General features: G+C 43.3%; 1 protein-coding gene across 3 annotated transcripts in view; it reads left to right on the top strand.

The window, feature by feature from the left end:
- Positions 1-23,020, top strand: part of GRB2 (growth factor receptor bound protein 2) — an 83,285-nt gene that overhangs the window by 4,308 nt on the left and 55,957 nt on the right. Inside the window, exons 1-2 of one of the 3 annotated variants that reach the window (XM_048817871.2) lie at positions 8,330-8,483; positions 17,051-17,296. In XM_048817871.2, the coding sequence (XP_048673828.1) occupies positions 17,219-17,296 (78 nt within the window). In that variant the 5' untranslated portion in view covers positions 8,330-8,483; positions 17,051-17,218. Of the gene's footprint in view, positions 1-8,329; positions 8,484-17,050; positions 17,297-23,020 lie in introns of those variants that run through there. The other 2 variants (XM_048817872.2, XM_048817873.2) reach the window with 2 other exon arrangements.

The raw sequence follows: 23,020 nt of genomic DNA, 5'->3' as shown, positions 1-23,020 counted from the left end.
CCTATTTCCGATCCTTTGTCCATTCACGCCTCCGGGCAGAGTTCCTCTGGGCGGCGTCCACTGACTCCCTTGACGCCTTTGAGGAACGGTGGGTGCTGTCCGGGGTTCTCTACTTGGTGTCCCCGTCCGGTTCCCTTCGTTTGACCCTTTGACCGCACTCCCGTCCCTGTTGTTCATTAGTTGTCCCCTGTAATTATTTGATTTCCCAGGTCCTGTGGATCTCCCCCTTAGGCTGAGGGGGGGATCCTTTAGCATTGGGCGAGCTTCGCCCGCCCACTTCCTGGATCCCAATAAGGCCACAGAGGGTATGTCTGCACTGCAATTAAACACCCTCAATTGGCCCATGTCAGCTGACTCAGGCTGATGAGGCTCAGGCTACAGAGCTATTTAATTGCAGTGTAGACTTTCGGGCTCGGTTTGGAGTGTGGGGTCTGGGGCCCTTCCCCCACACAGGGTCCAGCTCAAGTCCAAACGTTTATGCTGCAATTAAACAACCTTGTAGCCCAAGCCCAACTCATCTGACACAGGCCAACCATGGCTGATTAATTGCAGTATAGACCTATTCAGAGAGAATTTAGTGTTGGAGATGGATTAGAAATCACAAGTTCCTGACAGTCATTCCTGTGTTTAGCTTCATAAGACCTCTCCCTAGCTCATTTTAGAGATATGAAATATACATACCTCTCAACTAACATATACTTCATTCTATAGGAAGATCGAAGATGATGCAGATCTTAGTTCCCCATACCTACAGAGATTTAATATAGTTGCCACACAATAAGAGTAGTAATTTTAAACACATAAACCACAGAAGCCCAAGATAGAAAAGACTATTTAGATAATCCAAACCATTCCCCTTCCAAAGTAGAATATAGTCCCCTGATGAAGGTTTCAACAGATATTGAACTATTCCTGTACTTTAAATACACATCAATGGTAGAAGATTAAAAACTACTTTTCATCAGCCATTTTCTTCCTCCTCTCTCTAATTGCTGTCTAGGTAGAAAACTACATTTTGCTCTCATCTCCCATTCTTGTAACTTCCTCTCATGATGTTTTCATTGACCCCATATCGTGCAGAACAGAATGAATCAGTTTAACAGTTCTGTGGGCCATTGAGTTCCTGTCCATGTTATGACTGAAACAATCTAGTTTAGGGTTGTTGCTAGCAGGGTTTCAACAAATTTTACTTTACATAAACCACATCAGAAAGCCATGCTATAGACAGCTTAGAGGGGGAAGTCTAGTTCAATTCTCAGGGGAAATCGCTGCACTGGCCAAGTAAAGTATGCTAGCACCCTTTCATCTTTGATATAATCTGTGCCTAAAGGACCCTGGAAGATGCTGGAGGTACTCTCTCAAGAGATCAGAAGCCTTCAAGACAATTCAGCCGTGACATAAATGGTGATGTGAGTTACATGTTAATAATGTAAGTGTCAAAGCAGAGTAATTTGCACCATGTTAACATTTAGGAGGAGGGTGGTGTGTAAAAAACAAGTGTAACTTGTACCTGCTTGGTATCCTATGGAGGCCAAACACAGCCCCTGACATAAGCATGTGCAACTTCCATTGTAATTAGTGAGATTTCTAACTGCTTACATCAAGTCTGAATTTGGCTCCAGGAGCATTGAATATGGTCTGGGCATAAGTTAAAGTGCAGGAATATGAATACAGATGCAAGTGCACATGTTGGGTGCTGTTTTATCATACATGCACCCATTAGTGCTTTTTTTGTTACAACCTCTTTCATCACCTAGGCCCCCATTTTGAAAATCTGCTGAATGCCTAGTCAATGCATTCACCACTTACACACTTTTTCTGATAGACTTACTTGCAGTCACATTAGTTACTTGTGAGCGTCCCCATTGGCTTGTTATATTTATACATGCAATTAATGGAATGATTGGGCTGCAGATGTGTAACTTGCACGGCTGCTTCTGACAGTGCTGATTTTGGCTCAGAGATTTCCCTGGGAGCTTCACCTGTTTATTCCTTGCTATAGCCCTATCCTCTCCTGGGCAGCATTAAAGCAAGTAATGGTAACCCTCGCCATAACTAAGACAGAAAAACAGTTTCTGTTACATTCACACTTGTCCCGAACATTTGTCCTTTGGGATGAAGTATTCAGTGTATGGACTCTGCCTAAAGTTGTTGGTTTTTTGTTTTGTTTTTTGAAAGCTTGATTAAAATCCCTTCAGCTGTTTTCAAGTTACATGGGGGGGGGGGGGGTAAGAATTCCAATCATAATTAAATGTGGCTATAGTAAAAATGGCTGAGGCTTGAAACATGGTATGGATGTAGGGCTCATTGAGGATTGGTGCCTTTGCCCAGATAAGGAAAAATGTGTTAAAAAATTTAAAAAAGCAACAAGCAACTAAAAATAATTTTTGAGCATAGTCTTTAGATATTTGCTAAGATCTTTTTAGCAGCACTAAATGTTGATGCAACAGGAAGGAACTGTAGGGCAACTACTCAAAATTTTGTCCTAGAACTACAGTAAATGGCAATAGAATAAATGTTATCTCCCCCAGGGTTCTTCCCAGTTAAATCTGTCTTTGATTATTGCTGATAGTTCCTACCACCTATAGTCAATAGCCTGCTTTACCATAATTATTAGAGTAGCACCTTGAGGCCCCCGCTAAAATCAGTTGCACATGATACTAAACAAACATGAGACAGTCCCTGCCTTCAAGAGCTTACAATTTAAATAGACAAGACAAAGAATGGGAGGAGAAACAGATGTACAGAGCAGTGAAATGACTTGCCCAAGGTCACACAGCAAGTCACTGGCAGAGATGGGAGTGGAATCCAGCTCTCTTACTCCCAGTCCAATGCCCTATCCAGACGGAGCAAGTTTTTTCCTAACTACTTCTCATTTTACAGTGCCAGTTTGCAGACAGCTGATCTTGCTTCAGACAGTGCTAGTGATCTCCTTTTCCATCTTAACAAGCAGCAAGAATCAGGGTTCCACATTCAACCTCCAATGACTTTTCCAGGTCAATTTTGTGTAGTTTACAAGTCATACTAGGATTTATCTGGCTGCAGCCCTGCTGCTCCACCTGGTGATCTGACAACCCCAATGGGATGTTGCTTCTTGCAACATCACCACTGAAAGATTCTACCATCATAACCTTGTTAATAATTTTTTGCTGATCATGCATGAGGTGGAACACACTATAGCTTCCTCTTTCATAGATGTATCAGTTCCATAGGTGATACATAATGGCCTATGTTTGGCATTAGATGGAACAGATAGGAGTAAAAGACACACAGACAGCAAATATGTGGGTTATAAAGGTTTGTTTGTTTTGTTTCTTTAAGAAGCACATTTATATTTCTGACTACACCTCCCCTTTTATTCCAGTGCTTTCCCCACCACTGTGGGGGACAAAGACTCCTTGCTGCTGCTTCATTTGAGGCTGAGGCCTCTGGGCTCCAGTTCAAGCTTTGCCACTTTTGAGCTAGCTTCTAACACTGGCTTGGAAGTTTAATGAGTCACCCTCTCTGAGCAAGATGGAATAACAGGCCATTTTCCCACTAATTTAAAACAAAACAAAGAAAGCGTGTCTAGAATATCTTGCTAGTTAGTTTTAGCCAGTCACATTAGCACTCCACAGAAGAAGTATGTTTAGTGTGCTCAGCAGCACCGATGTAGTGGCAAAGGTCAGGAGCATGAACTGTACATTTTCTGTAGTACACTATGGAGATACTTACTGAGGGAACGGGTATATTAAGAAAGGCCCCAGGCTACATTAATGAATTTACTGCAACTCTAGAGAAAGTTAACCTTTGAATGACATGTAGCATGTGTTCCAACTTCTAGTAGTTTAGGAGAAGTTGCATCCCAGTCATCCCTACATCCAGAATCATTACATTATATTGTAGTGAACCTGGCAGCTCTGGGTCTAAAAGCATAAGCCTCTATTGATGGCGAGAAAGGACCACTTCAAAGGCAGAAGCAGACTCAAAAACCACACTCTGTGATCTAGCCCTACAGAGGGACAAGCCACACTGTGTTAGGTTGGGTTACAATTGTGTCTTCTGAAATCCTGTAGCGTAGCAGTAAGCAATAGGTGGGTCCTACCAAATTCATAGCCATAAAAAACACATCATGGACTGTGAAATCTGATCTTTTGTCTGCTTTTACCCTATACTATACTGATTTCACAGGGGAGATCAGCATTCTCAAATTGTGGGTCCTGACCCAAAAGGGAGTTGCGGGGGGGAGAGGGGGGTCACAAGGTTATTTTAGGTGGATCATGGTATTGCCACCCTCACCTCTGTGCTGCCTTCAGAGCTGAGCAGCCGGAGAGCAGTGGCTGTTGGCCAGGTGCCCAGCTCTGAAGGCAGCACCCCACCAGCAGCAGCAGAGAAGTCAGGGTAGCAATACCAGACCATGCTTGCTTCTGTGCTGCTGCTGGTGGCAGCTCTGCCTTCAAAGCTGGACTCCTTGCCAGCAGCCGCCTCTCTACAGCTGCCCAGCTCTGAAGACAACGCTGCCACCTGCAGCAGTGCAGAAGTAAAGGTAGCAGTACCACAACCCCCCCTACAATAACCTTGAGACACCCCACCCCCCACTCCTTTTTGGGTCAAGACCCCTATAATTACAACACCCTGAAATTTCAGATTTTAAAACTGAAATCGTGATTTTTACAATTTTTAAAATCCTCTGACTCTGAAATGACCAAAACAAACTATGAATTTGGTAGGGCCCTACCAATAGGTCTCATATATTAACAGACTTAGGATAAACACATTGTGTCAAAAGAACACTAATGCTATCTTTATGACTTGTGTCTACAGTAACACTGTATCAACATAACTCCTATACTATAATTATACCTTGTCATCAGTTACTATGTTGACCTTGATCAGTAACATTGTTTCAACATTCCAAATAGTAATTTTAAGCCTGAAATAACTGTTTATACAAAAATATGTTTCACCTTTCAACAAACATTCTTCCAATCTATTCATAGCAAAGAATTACACTTTTAATTTTGTACCCCTGACTGTTCTAGAGCATTTTACAAAGGGATCCAAAGGAAATGTCAGACATTAGACAAATTTTACTCAGGTGGCAGTTCTTAAAATAGTCATAACTAATTGAGATTACACTTTATCACGACAAACTACAATAGAATATTAAAGCAATTCATAAACTACAATAAAATTCTGAAAACTGATCCTTTAGACACAGTCACAGACTCTCCTTTTTACTCATTAAGGTTGTGTCAGGATTTCCATTCTAACTATAGCAGCACTCTCTTCCCCACTGTAGTTACAAGAGAATACTACAGTACCTAAAGCCAAAACAAAAACCACCACTATCCATTGATTTGTGTGTATACTGTTAGTACCTACTCAGTTAATCAGTATATGATAAACAAATACTAAAGCAATTCCTTTATCAACAGCACCTTCTGTACAATCCTCTGACTTCCTACTAACTATTCTTATTACAGGTTTCCCCTCTTATAAGACTTTTCCCCCCATAATGCCTTTTTGGAGCAAAGGCAAGCAGCTGCAGCCCTAAAACAACCATTTTACAACTGACAGCTGTTGGCTATATCTACCTCTTTTTCCAGCTAGTTAACACCTGCTATATTTTTTCCTTCTCTATAACTGGTATGGCATCTTCTCACAAGATTCCCAAATTGCCACTTTGAGATCATACATGAAACCAGAGACTTAATTGTGTGCTCTCGTGCCTAATGTTGGGGACTGAGAACTAAGGTTCTTGGATTCTATTCCTGACTGTGGCACTGATTCATTATATGATCTTGGATAAGTCACTTAACCTCTAGGCCTGCTTCATATGTAAAATACAGGATAATAATTATGACAACATTTGGAATACCCTCAACCTCTTTAACATTAATTCTACTCACCTCTCCAGTTCAGGGTTTGAATAGTTCACCATTAAAAGACTGTGTGTGGTAGGGGGAAGATGTGACTCCAAGCTAGACCAAGATGAAATTCAAACCCATGAAGTATAGTGTTGTTCTGAGGGGGAAGTTGTCTTTCTATTGACTTAAGGTACAAACCTTCATCTCCAAATAATCTCAGAATTTGTCTCCAACTGTTCAAACATTTAGAATTGACACATTAGCAGACTGGATCTTTGCAGAAGCACAACCAAGGAGGAAAACATCCATGATCCATTTTAGGGTGCATATTTTGATACGCTAGCCTACTCTTTCTGTGTATGGATCTGTAAATCTTTCCAGTATATTCACAGGGAGACCAACAGACCTACGGGTATAAAAAGGCCAATGTTGTCCAGCCTCGCTGTAAACTCAGAATATGTGACTTTCTGTGATACATAATTAAAAATAATTAAAAATTATTAAAAATACAAATTAAAATCTTCAATATCTATTCCAACACTAGAGAGAGACTTGAATGAAAAACTTGCAGCCAGGGCACCCTGAAATTTGGGTAAACCTAGGTTTCAGTGCTGCAGCATGGGCTCATCTCTAGTTAATACCATGTATGCCACACCTAGAACCCACATTCACAGGTCTGGAATCCTGAAAAAAAAAGTCCTCTCTATTTGGTCTATTTGGGAGTTAATAACTACTTCCAAAAACTGATTAATAAGGACTTGAGGTCTGCTTCCATGCACTAGGGCCATGGGAGTAGGAGTACAGCTGTAGAAAAGCTTCTGTTTTTAAAAGGAGCCTTCTAATTTGAGAGCCAGAGAAAGCTAACTCTTCTAAAAAGGGTTGGCTTTGTCAAGGAATCCAGGCCAGACTTTTACCTAGGCAACTGCTTCAGGGTATACTGTAATTACATTTTTAAGAATTACATTACAAAAAACAAACAAACAAAAAAACAACAGAGAAAGAATTCTGCCCTCTTGTGCATATGCATCATGAAGCACTCTTTAATTACCTGATCACATTATATTTTTTTCCATGAGACCCCTGTCTCACTGAGTGCACAAGATGGATGGTACTCACTGAATGGGTAGCTATACAATGTTTCTTTTTGTCCTCATAATTAAATGTGTTGCCCACATCTTATTTACTACACACCGTCCCACCTCTGCTGTGAATATGATATTATTAATGTTCTCATTGGCTTTTCTATGGTGCACATTGCTATAGTTTCTAAATGCTTCACCAATTGTAATGAATTTATCTCAGCTCCACTGGGAGAGAAATATTACCCCCATTTTATAGATATGGAACTGAGGCACAGAGAGATTAAGGCCAACATTTGCAAAAGTCCCCACTAATGCTGGATGCCCAGTTTGAAACAGCTAGAGCCTTATTACTCAGAGTACTTAGCATTTTTGTGGTGTTTTATAACAAACATTCATTGTTCAAAACACTGTACAGACATTAACTATTAAATCTTCAGAACACCCTGGAATATGTGTGGATAAATATTATTAATCCCCCTTTACAGTATGCATCTGATGAAGTGAGCTGTAGCTCACGAAAGCTTATGCTCAGATAAAGTGGTTAGTCTCTAAGGTGCCACAAGTACTCCTTTTCTTTTTGCGAATACAGACTAACATGGCTGTTACTCTGAAACCTTTACAGATGGGGACACTAGGGCAGAAGGGTGAAGTGACTTGGCCACACCAGTCTCTGAATCACACCCCTGGTTTCTTCTGCTTTACCAAATAAAATTCAGGCTCCTTGTTCTCAACAAGGCCCTTTATAGCTCTGATCACCTCTACCTGCCAGCTTGCCTCTTCCCAACTTGTATCCTCCCCACACTTTTGCAAAGGACACCAGCTTTATTCACCTGTTTGTCAGCTTCTCATGGGAATGTCTCTGTGCCTTCTTCCATGCTACCCCTTCTGCCTGCAGAGTGCTGCCCTCTGTAAGGCCCCTGCTTTTTTCCCCCTCCTTCAAATCTCTCCTCACAACCCATTTCTGCTGTGATGCCTGTGAGAAATCTACCAGTGGATGATGGCTGAGATGAGGGTCAGATGGGGAGAATTGGCATTTAATCTGTAATAAAAATGCAAATACATGTGTCTATTAAACCTGTCTGATTGTATCCCTCTCCCCACCCTTCGTGAGCCTGTCAGCTCGTCAGGGTACGGACCGACTGTGTCTGCACCATGTCCAGCACAATAAGATCCTGCCTCACTAGGGACTCTATAGCCTACTGCACTGGCACTGGCAAGGTCCTGCGCAGGCGTACTGGTATCTGCAGCGTCAGTAACGCAGCAAATGTTGCGCTTGCGCACTGACATGTACAACGCTACTCCCACACACCTCAAGGCTATCGGGGCTAGACCCGCAAAACCGCGCGCACGCGCGCTTGTGGACAAATGCCCTCCCGCCGAGGGTGGCGAGCAAGGCTGCGCATGCGTTGTGGCCCTGACAGCACTTAGCCCCTGCCGGTGCTGGGCGCAGTCTCGCGAGAGCTCCTAGGAGGGCTGTAGCGGAAGCTGGAGGGGCTCTCGGGCGAAGCTGGGTTCGGCGGGGCCGCTCGGAGCGGAGCCCCAGCGCCACACGGTGAGTGAGACGGGGAGGCCCTGCCGGGGGGCGCCGACACGGGGGGCTCGGACGGGCAGTGGCGCCGCCTTCGGAGCCACCCGCCGGGCCGTGGACTCCGGATCGGGGGCACAGGCGTTTCCCGGGGCCTCCGCCCCGAGGGGTCCGACCCCCGACCGGGTGTGGGAGTCAAGGCCCCGGCCCCCGGGGAGCCTGCCGCTGACCCGTGGCCCCCAGGGAGCCTACTGCGGCCCCTCGGCTCCTAGGGCCGTTGCCTCACGCCTATGACCGCCCTGTCACTCGTCTGCTGAAGCCCTTAGCTCTTTGGGAGCCGGACACTTCTTCTTCTCCGGGAGTTGACCCATTCCCAGTGCCGTGCCCGGCGGGGGCAGGGGGCAGGCTGACAGCATAGGGCCATGCCTCTGGGTATTTCCGCAGTGGCTCATCTCCTTGGTCCCGGAGCTGCAGGCCGTATGCCTCTGCAGCTCCTGTCATTACTTAATTACAGCTAGAAGCTTCTCATTGGAGCACGGAGTGAATTGAAAGCAGCAGGGTTGGTTCAACCCAAGTAATAGATGCAAATACTGTCCTGGTTTTTTTCATTCTCTGGTTCCTGGTGAATTACTGGAAAGATGAACCCTACTGCCAGTTCAGTACTCTTCTGAGGGTAGAACTGGTTTGGGAGGGAAATCATTGGCATCTATAGCAATTTGTAGGCTTGCTGAGTGTTATAGTTTGCATTGTCTTATGTTGGGTGCATGGGCCAATTTTTGATATTCAGTTGGGGATCCATGTGACTTCAGGCCAGTTCTGAGGATAAAGTGTTATGGGCAGGTTGTGGCCTGGAAGGTGTGAACGTTTACCACTTCTGATAAGAGTCCATAAATTCATGGTTCACATATGGTCTTTGGGGTGGAGGTAGGGAGAGGTATTTCAGATTTCCCTCTCTCTCTCTTTTTTTTTTTTTTTGTTCATGTGGTGTTTTGTGGGGGGAGGGGTTGTGGGTTTTTTGCTGTCACTTCCTGGTTGAGGTCTGTGGGTGTGTTTTTTTTCATACAGTTTTAATAAGCAGGTCCTATCCCTTGTCTTAAGTAATTTGTGAAACTCATAGAAGTGGAGGAAGTCACACAGAGATCTCAATTATGGAGTAAGGTAAATAATGTAACTTAAAAAAGAGCAAAATAGATAGAAGGGGAATTCATCCCCTGTTTGGGAAATGATTGAACGCTTAACAGTCAGGGAGCAGAGTTTGGAAGATTGGGAGTAGGGAATATCCTAGCTTTCTCCTACAAACCAGTTGCTACCTGTATTCACTCATTTCTAAGCCAACCTCTTGGCGTTCAAATTTTTGCACAAAACAGATGGTTATTGAATCACTTTCATTTGTCTCTTAAGATGACATCATCTTGTGTTAAAGCATTTTAGAATACTAGGTGATTTTTAAATAGTTATTTTGCACTTGATTTAAGAAATAATGTCAATGGGGAAAAAATGAGGAAGCTGTAGAAAAGAGGACCGGGCACAAGTGCCCTCCCGCCAAGGGTGGCAGGGAACGCTGTGCATGCACTGTGGCCCTGACCGCGCTAGTCCCTGCTGGTGCTGGGGGCAGTCTTGCAAGAGCTGCTGTTAGGGCTGTAGCAGAAGCCAGAGGGGCTCTCAGGAGAAACTGGGCTCACTGGGGCTGCTTGGAGCGGAGCCCCAGCATCCCACAGTGACTGGAGACAGGGAGAATCACCTGCTGAGGTGATCACATGCCTGATGGGGTCCATCAAAAAAGCAGTATAAGAGCATATGAATGGCCATACTGGGTTAGACCAATGGTCCATCTAACACAGTGTCCTGTGACAGTGGCCCATGCCAGATGCTTCAGAGGGAATGAAGAGAAAAAGGCAATTTATCGAGTAATCCACCCCCTGTTGTCTAGTCCCAGCTTCTAGCAGTCAGTGAAAAAACAGGAAGCTTATTTAAGGCTGAAAATCCGGTGATGGTCAGTTCTCTGACAAAGCATCCTTGAGACAACTGAAATACAGTTAGGAAGAGAGTTAGGGAATGATTGATAGAGGTCTATAAAATCATGACTGGTGTGGAGAAAGTAAATGAGGAAGTGTTATTTACTTCTCGTAACACAAGAACTAGGGGTCACCAAATAAAATTAATAGGCAGCACAACTGAAACAAACAAAAGGAAGTATTTTTTTCACACAATGCGCAGTCAACCTGTGGAATTCGTTGCCAGAGGATGTTGTGAAGGCCAAGACTATAACAGAGTTCAAAAAAAGCACTGGATAAATTCATGGAGGATAGGTCCATCAATGGCTATTAGCTAGGATGGGCAGAGATGGTGTCCTAGCCTCTGTTTGCCAGAAGCTGGGAATGGGCGACGGAATGGATCGCTTGATGATTACCTGTTCTGTTCATTCCCTCTGTGCACCTGGCATTGGCCACTGTTGGAAGACAGGATACTGGAATAGATGGACCTTTTGTCTGACCCAGCATGGCTATTCTTATGTCCTTATAGATTGGGGTATCATCTCTAACTGTGAATATCTTTGCATTTATAGGTTTAAAATTGAACTTACACACTGCCTCGCTATACTTAGCTCATACTGTTATACCCACTTATTTAGGCAACTCAGATGAATGCATGGACTCTCCCCTTTCACCTGTTTCATTTTACCCTTGTTGTTTGAGGTCTCCCTTTGTGTGTTTCCAAGATGACACAACCTTCCTCACCACTCAGGCTTTCCTTCCCTAGCAGTAGACTTCCTCTACTGTTTATCAGAATATGGGGACAAATCCAGTTCAGAATTATTAGGTGCTGCCACTAGACCTAATTTTCCCCCCCTTCTCTCCCACCCTCCTAAGCTATCTATGTTTCTGTTTCTGCCCTTGCTACTTCCTAGGACAGCAAGAATGGGGAGTAAAACCAAGGAAGAGCTTGTAGCACTATTGGCTGCTGCAGGAGCAGCATAAAAATTTCTACCTTCCCTTGTGGTATTTCAACAGTGAAGCAGAGGGAATCATAAGAGTTTTGATTGCTGCTAAGATATAATGGGCTTGGTGCATTGTAAATACTTACATTCCAACCCAAATTTAAAATTCATCTTCCTAATAAGAAGTTACCTTTATTTCTATTCTCTGCCTTCTTCCCTGTCCCCCAAACACTCTGACTTTAACTGAAAGTGTGAGTGAAATCTCTTGCCCCACCCTAAAGTAAGGTGAGATATAAGAAACCTTTTAGTGGTATAAATCTTTTGGTAAAATTTTAGTCACTTTTCTGATTAGGCCATCTGTTAATTTTAGTAACATGTATTCTTGTGTTGGTTGTACTTTTATCTCTCTGTGCTGATGGAGTTAAAGTAAACTCTAGTCTTTTGCAAAATGTCTGTCATCTCTGCTGGTGCCAGTACCTGGTCAAAAGCAAATACCCACAATCACACTTAGCTGGTGGTGTGGCAAAGACTATCACAAGCCTGGGATGGTGGGTGTATTTTTTTTATTCATGAATTATTTTCTTGGTTCAACCTGATTGAAATAATCTGTCAGTCACACTCAGTTTGGTTGTTTTTTGGGGCTGCTGATGCTGTGATGCATTTTCTGTTGGGCAAAGTACATAATTACACTATCTTACTTGATAGTAACAAAGAGGAGGAAAAGGTTTCTTGAGTGACTTGGACATACAATGCATGTTCTCATTTCTCTCTCTCTCTCTCTCGTGACATTCACTACATAATCATTTTTATACAAATTTATTAAAAAAAACCTTCTCTAACTTGCTTGTAGCTGTGGTGCCTGATGTTCAGCTAAATCTCACCCACAGTTATGAATGCTAGGTAGCAAAAGCTAGTTCTGTGTAGCAACTAGCAATTGCTAATTAGTGTGGCTGCCGGGAGACCTCTTCCATTTGAGTTCTGTCATTCAAAATAAAGGAGGTGTCACCCTACAACAGTCAACATGTATGTTACATGCCGTGTAGTTGTAGCTGTGTTAATTCCAGGGTATAGGCAAGGTGGGTGAGATAATATCTTCTATTGGACCAACTTCTGTTGGTGAGAGAGACAAGCTTTCAAGTCATGCAGAGCTATTTTTCAGGTCTGGGAAGGGCACTCTTAAGTGTGTCAGCTACATACAAGATGGAACAGATTGTTTAGCATAAGTAAAAAGAAAAGGAGTACTTGTGGCACCTTAGAGACTAACAAATTTATTTGAGCATAAGCTTTCGTGAGCTGTAGCTAACCCTAACCCTAAGCTGTAGCTCACGAAAGCTTATGCTCAAATAAATTTGTTAGTCTCTAAGGTGCCACAAGTACTCCTTTTCTTTTTGCGGACACAGACTAACAGACTCTGAAACCTGTCATTTAGCATAAGTAGTTAACACATATTTTAAGGCAATGGCTCTGAACCAGGGGAACGCATACCCCTGGTGGGTACGTAGAGGTCTTCCAGGAGTACATCAACTCATCTAGATATTTCCCTAGTTTTACAACAGGCTACATAAAAAGCTCTAGTGAAATCAGTAGAAACTAAAATTTCATGCAGACAATGACTTGTTTATATGGCTCTATATACTATACACTGAAATGTAAGCACAATATTTATATTCCAGTTGATTTATTTAAAATTATATGGTAGTGATGGAAAAAGTAAACAATTTTTCAGTAATAGTGTGCTGTGACACTTCAGTATTTTTATGTCTGATTTTTAAGCAAATAGTTTTTAAGTGAGGTAAAACTTGGGGATACATAAGACAAATCAGACTCCTGAAAGGGGTACAGTAGTCTGAAATGGTTGAGAGCCATTGCCTTAGAACAATGGTTCTCAACTTTTCCCTTTTCAGGCCAATATCTAGTTGAGTTGATGTACCCCCTGGAAGACCTCTGTGTATCCCCAGGGGTATGCATACCCCTGGTTGAGAACTGCTGCCTTTGAATATGTCCTAACTGCTTACGCTAAACAGTCTGTTCCATCTTGCATTTAGCTGTGATGCTAAGGCAGTGTTTCTCAGATGTGGCCACCAGGGGCTTTTCTTGTGGCCATAGCCTCCTGGGCAGTGATTGGGGCGGAGGCGGGCAAAGCAGCGGCCCCTTCTCTGGGACTGCCAGGAGGGGTTGGGCCCTACCCCCCTTTGGAGCCACAAACACTGGAAGAGCAGACAGTCAGTGTGAGTTCCCCACCTTCCCAGGGGTGGTGGGGCTCAGACTTCTGACTTCTGCCCTTGGGTGGCAGGTGGCAAGCTCCAGCTGTGCGGTGCCGGGCTCTGGCCGTGGGCTCTGTCTGCAGGGCTTTGTCTGCACAGTGGCGTGATCCATCCCTTGGCTGCTGGACTTAAGGGTCTGGTGCTGGCATCAGGCTCACCACCCCCCTCATCGCCTCTGGCCCCTGCTACCTCCCTACTCACTTCCTCATCCAGGGTTGTTACAGGAGTGGGTGGGTGAGTTTCTGTGGTCTGCGTTGTGCAGGAGGTCAGACTAGGCTATCGTAATGATCCCTTCTGACCTGAAAGTCTATGAAGGCTTAATTTGTCCCCAGCTTGCCAGGGCTGAGTAAGTCTGCTGTGAAAAGTGATATTTGTATGTTTGTTAATATCATTTTTCACTACATCCCAGCTAGTTAACAAATTTGCTGCTGTAAAAAGTGATATTATTTGAAAGTGTTGTGCAGGTTTCCGTTGAGAATGAGGACTGATAGATCAGATACAGAGTGATCGCTTTTTGAGAAGTTTCAAAGAAGCAGCCGTGTTAGTCTGTACCGCAAAAAGAAAAGGAGTACTTGTGGCATCATAGAGACTAACAAATTTATTTGAGCATAAGCTTTCGTGAGCTACAGCTGAATGCATCCGATGAAGTGAGCTTTGTTAGTCTCTACGGTGCCACAAGTACTCCTTTTCTTTTTGAGAAGTGTTCACCCACAGGTGATAAGATGTTTTTGTCTTTCCTGTGAGTTCATTCGAGAATGTAGTTATTGTCTGGTTTCACCCAGATAATTGTTGGGCATTTAGTGCATGGAATGAGAGACACCACATATTGTGGTAGGCATGTATAGGATCCAGGGATCTTGAAAGATTTGTGTGATGATCGTTGTAGCAGTGCAGCTTTTGCATCTGTTGTTCTGGTGGAGTCTGGTGCCACTTTGAGTTGGTGTGGTTTGCCTGTGGGGAGCTTGTTTCTGATGATGAGTTTGGAGAAGCTGGGAGGTTGTTTGAAGGCCAGAAGTGAGGGTTCAGGAAAGATTTTTGTTCACGTTGGGGTTCCCATAAATTATGGGTTGTAGTTTTGATCCCACATATGGGTTCCATCGTTGGGTGGTAGGTGACAACTAGGGGTGAGCAGTCAAAGGGGATTTTATTTCTGTATTGAAGCAGGTTCTCCTGGGATATTTGGGAATGGGCCACAGATCAAGAAAAAGGTGTGCACATTTTAAGGGGCGTCAGTCCATTTGATTTGCTTTTTGATGGAATGGTGTGTCAAAAGGTCTTAGGCCAGGTCTACACTAGAAACTTTTGCTGATATAGAAGATGTTGCTTAGGCATGTAATCTTGCTGTCTGTGCAGGTTTTCTAATGACACTTTTAAATGGCAAACTTTTTCTAGGGTGGAGTAGGCTAATTTGCTTTAATTCTGCCCTGTGATATGAAAATTATTATGCCCTTGGGTGTAGGGATGTAAATAGTGGTTTAAAAAGTAACTGTGTAAAAGTTTTATGCAGGGCCCTACTGTCATGCGCTGGCATGCCAGGCGCGGGGCCACCGGCCACCATGCTCTGGGATGGCAGCAGAGCCTTGGGCTCTGGCCAGTAGCAGAGTTTAATCGTTAAGCATCAGTCTTAACGGTTTCGGTTATCAGTTAACCAGTTAAACTTTTACATCCCTACTTGGGTGTAGTCCCAGATGTACATACACTGGTCACCCATGTCTGTCTTTCCTTCTACGTTTTCACAGAATGCATAGGCACTGGTTTCCTTCGGGCCCAGGGTGGTGCTCAACCCCCCGTTCTGCCCCAGGCCTTGCCCCTGCCCCCACCCCATCTCTTCCCACCCAGTTCTGCCCCCTCCCCTGAGCATGCCCCGTCCCCACTCCTCCCCTTCCTCCCAGTGCTTTCTGGACACCGTGAATTAGCTGACACTGGTGGGCAGGAGGCGCTGAGGAGTAGGTGGGGATCTGGCTGCCAGTGGGTGGTAAGCATGTGACAATTTTTTCCCCTCAAATGAACTTGCACAGGAAAAGGTAAAAGACAAAAAACACTATACCACCAATGGGTGAACAGTTCATAAAGTGATCACTCTATCTTATCTCAGTCTTCATCCTCAAAGGAAACCTATACAACACCTTCAAAAGATAAGCCTGGGAGTGTAAATTCATAACTTTGCAAGATACTAAAAGTCATGGACTGAACAGAAACACTGAATCTATGTTTCAGAGTAGCAGCCGTGTTAGTCTGTATTCGCAAAAAGAACAGGAGTACTTGTGGCACCTTAGAGACTAACAAATTTATTTGAACATAAGCTTTCCATGAGCTACAGCTCACTTCATCGGATGCATGAATCTATGGCTTGTTAGAACAATCTGTAACCCACTTAACCCTCCACCTCAGCCTCTTTTTTCCTTCCCTGCATGACTGGAGAAGTGTTAATGGGGCACTTCTCCTTGAGTGGTCCTTTGAAATGCTTTAGCATAAGCAGTTAACATCTCTTTTTGATCTTGTACCCAGAGTGTACAGATAAATACCTTTCCCAGACCTGAAGAAGAGCTCAGTGTAACTCACAAGCTTGCATCCGATGAAGTGAGCTGTAGCTCAGGAAAGCTGATGCTCAAATAAATCTGTTAGTCTCTCAGGTGCCACAAGTCCTTTTCTTTTTACAAGCTTGTCTCTCTCACCAACAAAAGTCAGCAGTGCGGGGCAAAATGGTAACCACTTAAAGCCAGGGGGTGCAGCAGCAGCAACCCTAGCTCCAGCACCCGTGACAAAAGTTGGTCAAATAAAAGATACTGCCTTGCCCACAGTGTGTGTCTCTCTAATATCCTGGGACCAACATGGCTACAACCCTGCATCTGTCTGGTCTGAGCAGAGAAGGTTCCGCTCTCTGTAAGAGTGATGCCTGACGGGTGAAAAGGGGTGTGCGCGCGCTGCTCTTAAGGGGGAGACTTCGTGTCACATGGAGGATAAGAGCATCAAGGCAGGGTGCCCACCTCCCATGTGCTGCCTGTGTGTTTCCCCCCATCCGCCTCCCCACAGCCTGAGGTGCCGCCGGAGTATGGAGCCGCATGCCGTGAGGGCGCTGTGGGAAGTGCTTGCTCTTGCTGTGGCTTGGTATAGTGGGACTTGCTGGGGGCTGGCTCAGTTCCCCGTCCTCCCCGCACGTTGGGAGTGGGGGAGCCTGCGTTGTGCCCGCTGCACGGCAGACGTCGCTGCTGCTATTGGCCACAGCATGTGTCATTTGGTGCTTCCTGGCTGAGCCCGGAGCTGAGGAGGAAGCGGCAGAAAGAGGAAGCGGCAGCCAGGTCTGGGTCGGGAGGAGGGAGAGGCGCAGGGCGCGGCCCCTGCCATCCATCCGTGCCACAGTTCCCCTGATGATCAGTCTGTCTCTCCATCAGGGCAGATCGTCCCTGGCTCTCCCTTGCATGTGGTAGACGGAGCCAGAGTCCCTGCAGCAGCCGGACAGAGGGAGGGCTGAGCCGGGAGCCCCCGGAGGAGGAGAGGAGGCTTCAGAGAGAGCTCCCTTCCCACCCCCCCCGCACTGCTGTACGCTGAGCAGCCCCAGCATGGAAGCCATCGCCAAATACGATTTCAAAGCCACTGCAGACGATGAGCTGAGCTTCAAACGGGGGGATGTCCTCAAGGTAAGTGCAGGGGAAGGGATCAGCGATACTTCCTCCTTTCCACTCTTTTTCCTGAGACAGTCGGTCCGCAGCATCTTTTGAGTCTCCACCCCCCCCCCCCCATTTGCCCCCATAACCCATTTCCTCTCCAGTCTCTCCACCCCAGAGCCACTTTGATTGCAAAGGACACAGTTTTAAATTTTTGTGTTTATTCCGTGTATAATAGCAGCATTTTCCATCTTTTCAGACTGTTTAACAGCTGAGAGCTAGCTATACCATAGACAGTATCAAGTAAATGTGAAGTGCTGAACATATTATTAATTGAATTATTTTCTACAAGATAAACATTTAAAGTAATGGACACCAATTTAGTGTTTCTTTCCTTTGCCTTCTGCCAGAAATTCTTGCATCAAAGAATAATTAGATAATCTTTTGTCACCACACTTGTCAAATATTGTTACTGAATTTTATCTTCTGTGTTGATAAACTTCAGTGATAAATCTGCAACACTGAGTATTTAATGGAACTCTGAAGCTGTAAGTGAATGCCTGGGGTGGATTAGATGGGTTTTGTGTGTAGATTACTCAATATACCAAAGCCCTGTGAGTCCCCTCCAGCTTGGCAGCATAAAGTTATCTATTCGCTTTTAAAAAATATTTATATGCCTAAAACTGAAAAAGGATCCAAAAATAACAATGTATACAACAAAAACAGAAAATGTGATTTTTTTTTTTTGTAACCGATTATAGTGCATGGTTTTTATAAAGATTCTAAGCTACACAGCCTTCAAAATAAGAAAAAAAAGTCTAGTGTTGTATTCGCATAAGTTATTTTTTCTGTAGTTAATTTATACATGTTTGTTATCAATATAAAACGAGAGAGATCTTTTTTTTTCTTCCAAGCAATTGAGCCTTTAGCAGTTTAGCTTTAAAAAGTTTAAGTCCAGATCTTTACTCTCCAAAATGACCTCAGGTAGAAGGTTGATAATTAAAAAACACACTCATTAAAGCCTCAATCCCACAAAGATTTAGGCACATAAGTAACTTTGTGCATGTGAATATTCTTCACTGGAACTGTTTACCTGCATAAAGTTACAAACATGTTTCATTTTTTCTGAGCTGGGACCTAAGAAATAGCAGCTTATTCAAGGAGTGGTGAAGTGGCAGAATTTAGTGTGATTCTTTTGCAAAACTGGAATTTGACTACTTCATTGATAGACATGCAAGAAATGCATGGATTGTGCAGTCACCTTTGTATTTTTATCATAAACCATGATTTCTCGAGTGTATTAGATAAAATGGATTGAAATTTAGTTTACAGTGTCTTAGAAAACTAGTTTCTTACATATTTTAGGTGGGAGGCCAATCAATTCAATTAAATGTATGGTGGTTACAAAAATCCATTTTGGGGTGGTTCTCTTGTAGTTATGTAAACCAAAATGGCTTTGACTTTTAAAATGAATAAATCTGCTCCTGCACATTCACATGTCTCTTACCCACAAATTGCTTTAGGATTTATATACCTTAATTATATTATCTACGTGAGTTACTGCAATAGCTGCATCCATTGTTGCTGCAACTGTGTGCTCAGAATAGTGTCAGCTTTAACCTTTTTAGATCAATTTTAGATCTGCTGTGGAAGCGTAAGCATCAGATTTTTAAATGTTTACACTGACCCTAATTTTTAAATTTGCTAACCTGAGCTATAGTCTATTGGTTTGTGTTTAGTATCTTGCCTTGGCTTTGTATGCTATATTTGAAACAGCACAATTCAGGTTAAAAATTGTAGAAACATCTGTAAAACTCATAGAAAATGCTGACCAGGAAGGAAAACTGAAGGGCACATGTACTGTACTTAAATATTTTTTTAGTTTGAAATGTACTTTTGGTTATTTTAATCTGGTCCTGTCTAGATGTTTGGGTTTAGTTAAGGGTATGAGAAAATGGCTGGCATAGAGAGAACTATCACATGTTCAAAAGGTGCTTCCTTCTGTAACAACAGCACCATAGTGTAGAGATGAAGCAGGATATTTGTAGAGATTTTTTGTTTTGTCTAAACTAGAAAAATTAGTACCTGTATTACAGCTGCTGCCATTGGTACTAAGTACTATACTAACGTATACAGGGCTCAGGCACTCTTACTGCCATCTCATGATTATTATTTTTGTCAGATTGTGGCAAAAATATGTACACTCTTGCTACCACATATTCTGGCAACAGCCGAGCTGCATATGGGTACTAATTTTTCTAGCCTAAGCAAGGCTGACATTGAGAGAGTCCTTGCAACCCTCAAACTGTATCTCTGGTTCCAGCTCAGATACCTTTTATCTTCTGATGTAACCTTAATGATTCTGTTTCTGGAAAGGTGATATTGACTATAACTTTAAGGAAGTGTTTGCCTGTAGTTTCCTAGTCTTAAGTTAATTTCTTTGTACAACACTTGAATGTATGTGAACATGAACAATACTCAGTACTATTATAATAAATTTAGCCTTACAGTGCTTTTGTATGGGGTTGAAAACTATTTTCATTCACAGAGAGTAAACTGAGGCCCAGAGAAGTTGACTTGCTCATGTTGCACACAAATCCAGGAATAGAACCCAAGAGCCCTGGCTTCCAATCAGTTCTTCTGACGATAGACACCTCAATGCACCACAGTGAGGGCAGTTCCGGTGTTCAGAACAAAAAACTTTCAGCAGCAGTGTGAGATTGTACAAGTCACTTCACTCAGAACAGTGTTTGTGGCACATCTGGAGTGAGGACGTTCAGAGTGACTAGTACATTTGGGCTGTGGAAGTAGGTTGTGCTAAGCACGCTAAATCCGTTAGCACGTCTCTCTTGAATGCATCCGATGAAGTGAGCTGTAACTCATGAAAGCTTATGCTCAAATAAATTTTAGTCTCTAAGGTGCCACAAGTACTCCTTTTCTCTCTTGATTGAGAGATCTCTGATAATCTCACCAGATCCTGGCTGAACTCTCCCTTTCCCCATTGTCATGCCTAGTAGCTATCTATCCTGAAACCAGGTCAATCTTAAGTGCATATAAATGAGTAAGACCTTCAAAGGGGAATAAACAGTAATACAGGGTGCAAATCTAATGCACTCCCAGAAGAAGGTATTTCTCACTCTTCATGGTTCTCTGCTGTACAAAATTTAGGTTGTTGAGAAAAATTACATATCCTGCAAGCAAATACATACCCCCTTTCTTACATCTTTTCATGACTTGCTATAATTAGATACCTACTTTGAAACAGTGGTGAACATCGCCCTCTGATGGCATGTGTGACTTAGAATGCTGTACAGAGAACTGTTAGAAACTGTTTGTACCATGTTAAGGAATGAAGCTAAATCTAAAATGCTTATCGCTGCTTGTACTTTCATGATGCTGTCTGTGAGGAGGGAAGAGAAAGCTGCATATTGTCTAACTTCATCTGATTTCAGCAGATAACTTGCCTATGATGTCATGGTACCATTATTGCAGTATACCCACATATTCTGGACTTGATTGAATAGCATTTGAACTGTAGTCATTAAGCTGCTTGTTAGTAATCTTGTGGCTATGCTCCAAAAGGGAGTGAAGATAATTGAATTTTGACTTGCAACTCTGTAAAACAGCTGAGTGAAGAGGAAAAGTGCTTGGCCTTTTCCTTTGTGGGCACTGTGATAAAAAGCTTGTATGATTTTGTAACTCTTTTTGTCAGATGATTCTGTAGCAGTGCATGGTATTACTGTGCAGGAGATTCAAGTTGACGTCTATCTTTAGACTTGACCTTTGGGCAAGCGGAGCTTGGAATTCATTCAGTCTGCCCCAGAAAAAGGAAGGGGTGCTATTTCCACACAGTGTCCCCTATTATTTGCTTCTCAGTCATTCACTGTGTGTGTATGCAAGACCACCTTTCTGTCCACATTCTGGATACTGCAATATGAAAAAGGGTGTTGGTAAATGGCATTCTCTGAAAAAAGTGAAGAAAACTGGAAGGTTCATGTCCGTCCGTCCGTCCCCCCCCCCCCAAAAAAAAAAAAAAAAAAAGCCCACATTCAGATACAAGAGGGTCCCGGTTTTAAATGTACTCATCTGGCCATTTTATGCTTTTGTGTCTGGATGTGCATCATGATGCATTTAGATTCTCTACTTTCTCTTCACATGCTGTCTGGTGCCGTTAGGACCAGTTACTCTCAATCTGTGCCTACGTTCATTGAGTCTAGGTCTTACATTACAGTTTCTCAGGAATTTATTTCTGGTGGCTTCTAGTTTTGTTGGCCTGTGTGCCAGCTGGCAAGTATCCAGACCTAAAGTGTGCTGATACTTGCTTTTGGTTTGGCAGTGGGGTGGGGAGAGGAGAAGAAATTGTCCAAAGATTCCATTAGCCAAAGCTAGGCTCTTTTCTTCCCCCCACCCTGTTTAAAATATACAGCTACTGCAATAATTGTGTTTTATTTCAAATATATAAAAATATCCATAGGCACCAATCCTATACTCTGTCTATTCCATATATTAAAAACACATAAAATAATACAAAAGCCCTAACCATCCTGATCCATTTCCTCTCCTGAATCCAGAAAGAACATCCACCCCCCACCCCCAAAAAAGATGGGCTTTGTGGCATGCCTGGGAGGTTAACAAGTCTGGAGATCCTTCAGAAGATCAGCGTTCTGTTCCCTGTAGATGTCAGTATAGTTCAGGGGCAGCTTATTGCAAGAATTTTAAAAGTATGCAATGTAAATGCCCAAGACAGTAGATTTAAGAGTCCTCTACTTTTGAGTTGCACTTTGCTGTTTTTCTCAAGTCCTTAATGGGCGATTAAGTTTTTCAGTAACTTCTTTGTTGCACCTAAATCAACTTAACTACAGTTAGTGTTTTCTTATTTCTGCAGTGTTGAGACTTGGGTTATTTTAACTGAGTTATCAAGGCTTCTTCCTATTCTGAACAGTGAGATCAGTTCGTCATTTGGGCTCCACAATTGCCTGCTCTTCATGTGATTTCCTCCCCCCCCCGGCGTGCGCGATTCATTCTCTTTCCCTTCAGACCTCAACAGGATTGAGTGTTTCCAAATAGTAGTGCTGAGACTGCATTTTCAGTTCCTGCATGAAAACCATTTTTGGGCCTGACTACAGAGCAACATGTTTGTGTACAGGAGGGGTGAGATGAGCAAGGGTGGCAGGTCTTGTCTATACTTCCTTCTCCCACACCTTCAGTGACCTCACCTGTGTTTGCCTTTATGTAATGGTGTTTGTACTGGCAAGCAGAAACAGGACATTAGCTTCAAGCAGTGGGGTTTGGAGTGAATCAGATACAACTGATGTCTGCATTAAGTGTGTGAAAGTCCATTGTGTAGGTGTACTTGAGGTATGTTGCTTGATTGTTGTGGGAGAAAATTGGGGTTTGACTTAAACATCTTCAAGCTGCTGTCTTTCAAGTAGAGAGACCAAATAGGCCAATATTGTGGTCTGATGTGAGGAAGAAAAGCTGTCAGCAAGCCACTGAAAACTGTAAAGATGTTCAACTGAGAACTGTAGTAATGTGCGGGGGGGGGGGGGGGGTTCGGGAAGGGTGGGTTTTGAGATGTTGGCATTTGAAGAAATATCTTCTGAAGACATCGAATGTTTTTGTTTGTAATAGACTTGTAGATCAATATTTTAAAGTTAACCTGATGTCTTGTACTGCCTTGAGTACTAAATAGTAATTTTTCATATGGACTTCTTTCCAAAGATTGGTTTCAGAGTAGCAGCCGTGTTAGTTTGTATT

The sequence above is a fragment of the Caretta caretta genome, chromosome 14, assembly GCF_965140235.1.
Source record: "Caretta caretta isolate rCarCar2 chromosome 14, rCarCar1.hap1, whole genome shotgun sequence".
Taxonomy (NCBI): Eukaryota; Metazoa; Chordata; order Testudines; family Cheloniidae; genus Caretta; species Caretta caretta.
This window is presented reverse-complemented; position numbering and strand designations above follow the sequence as displayed.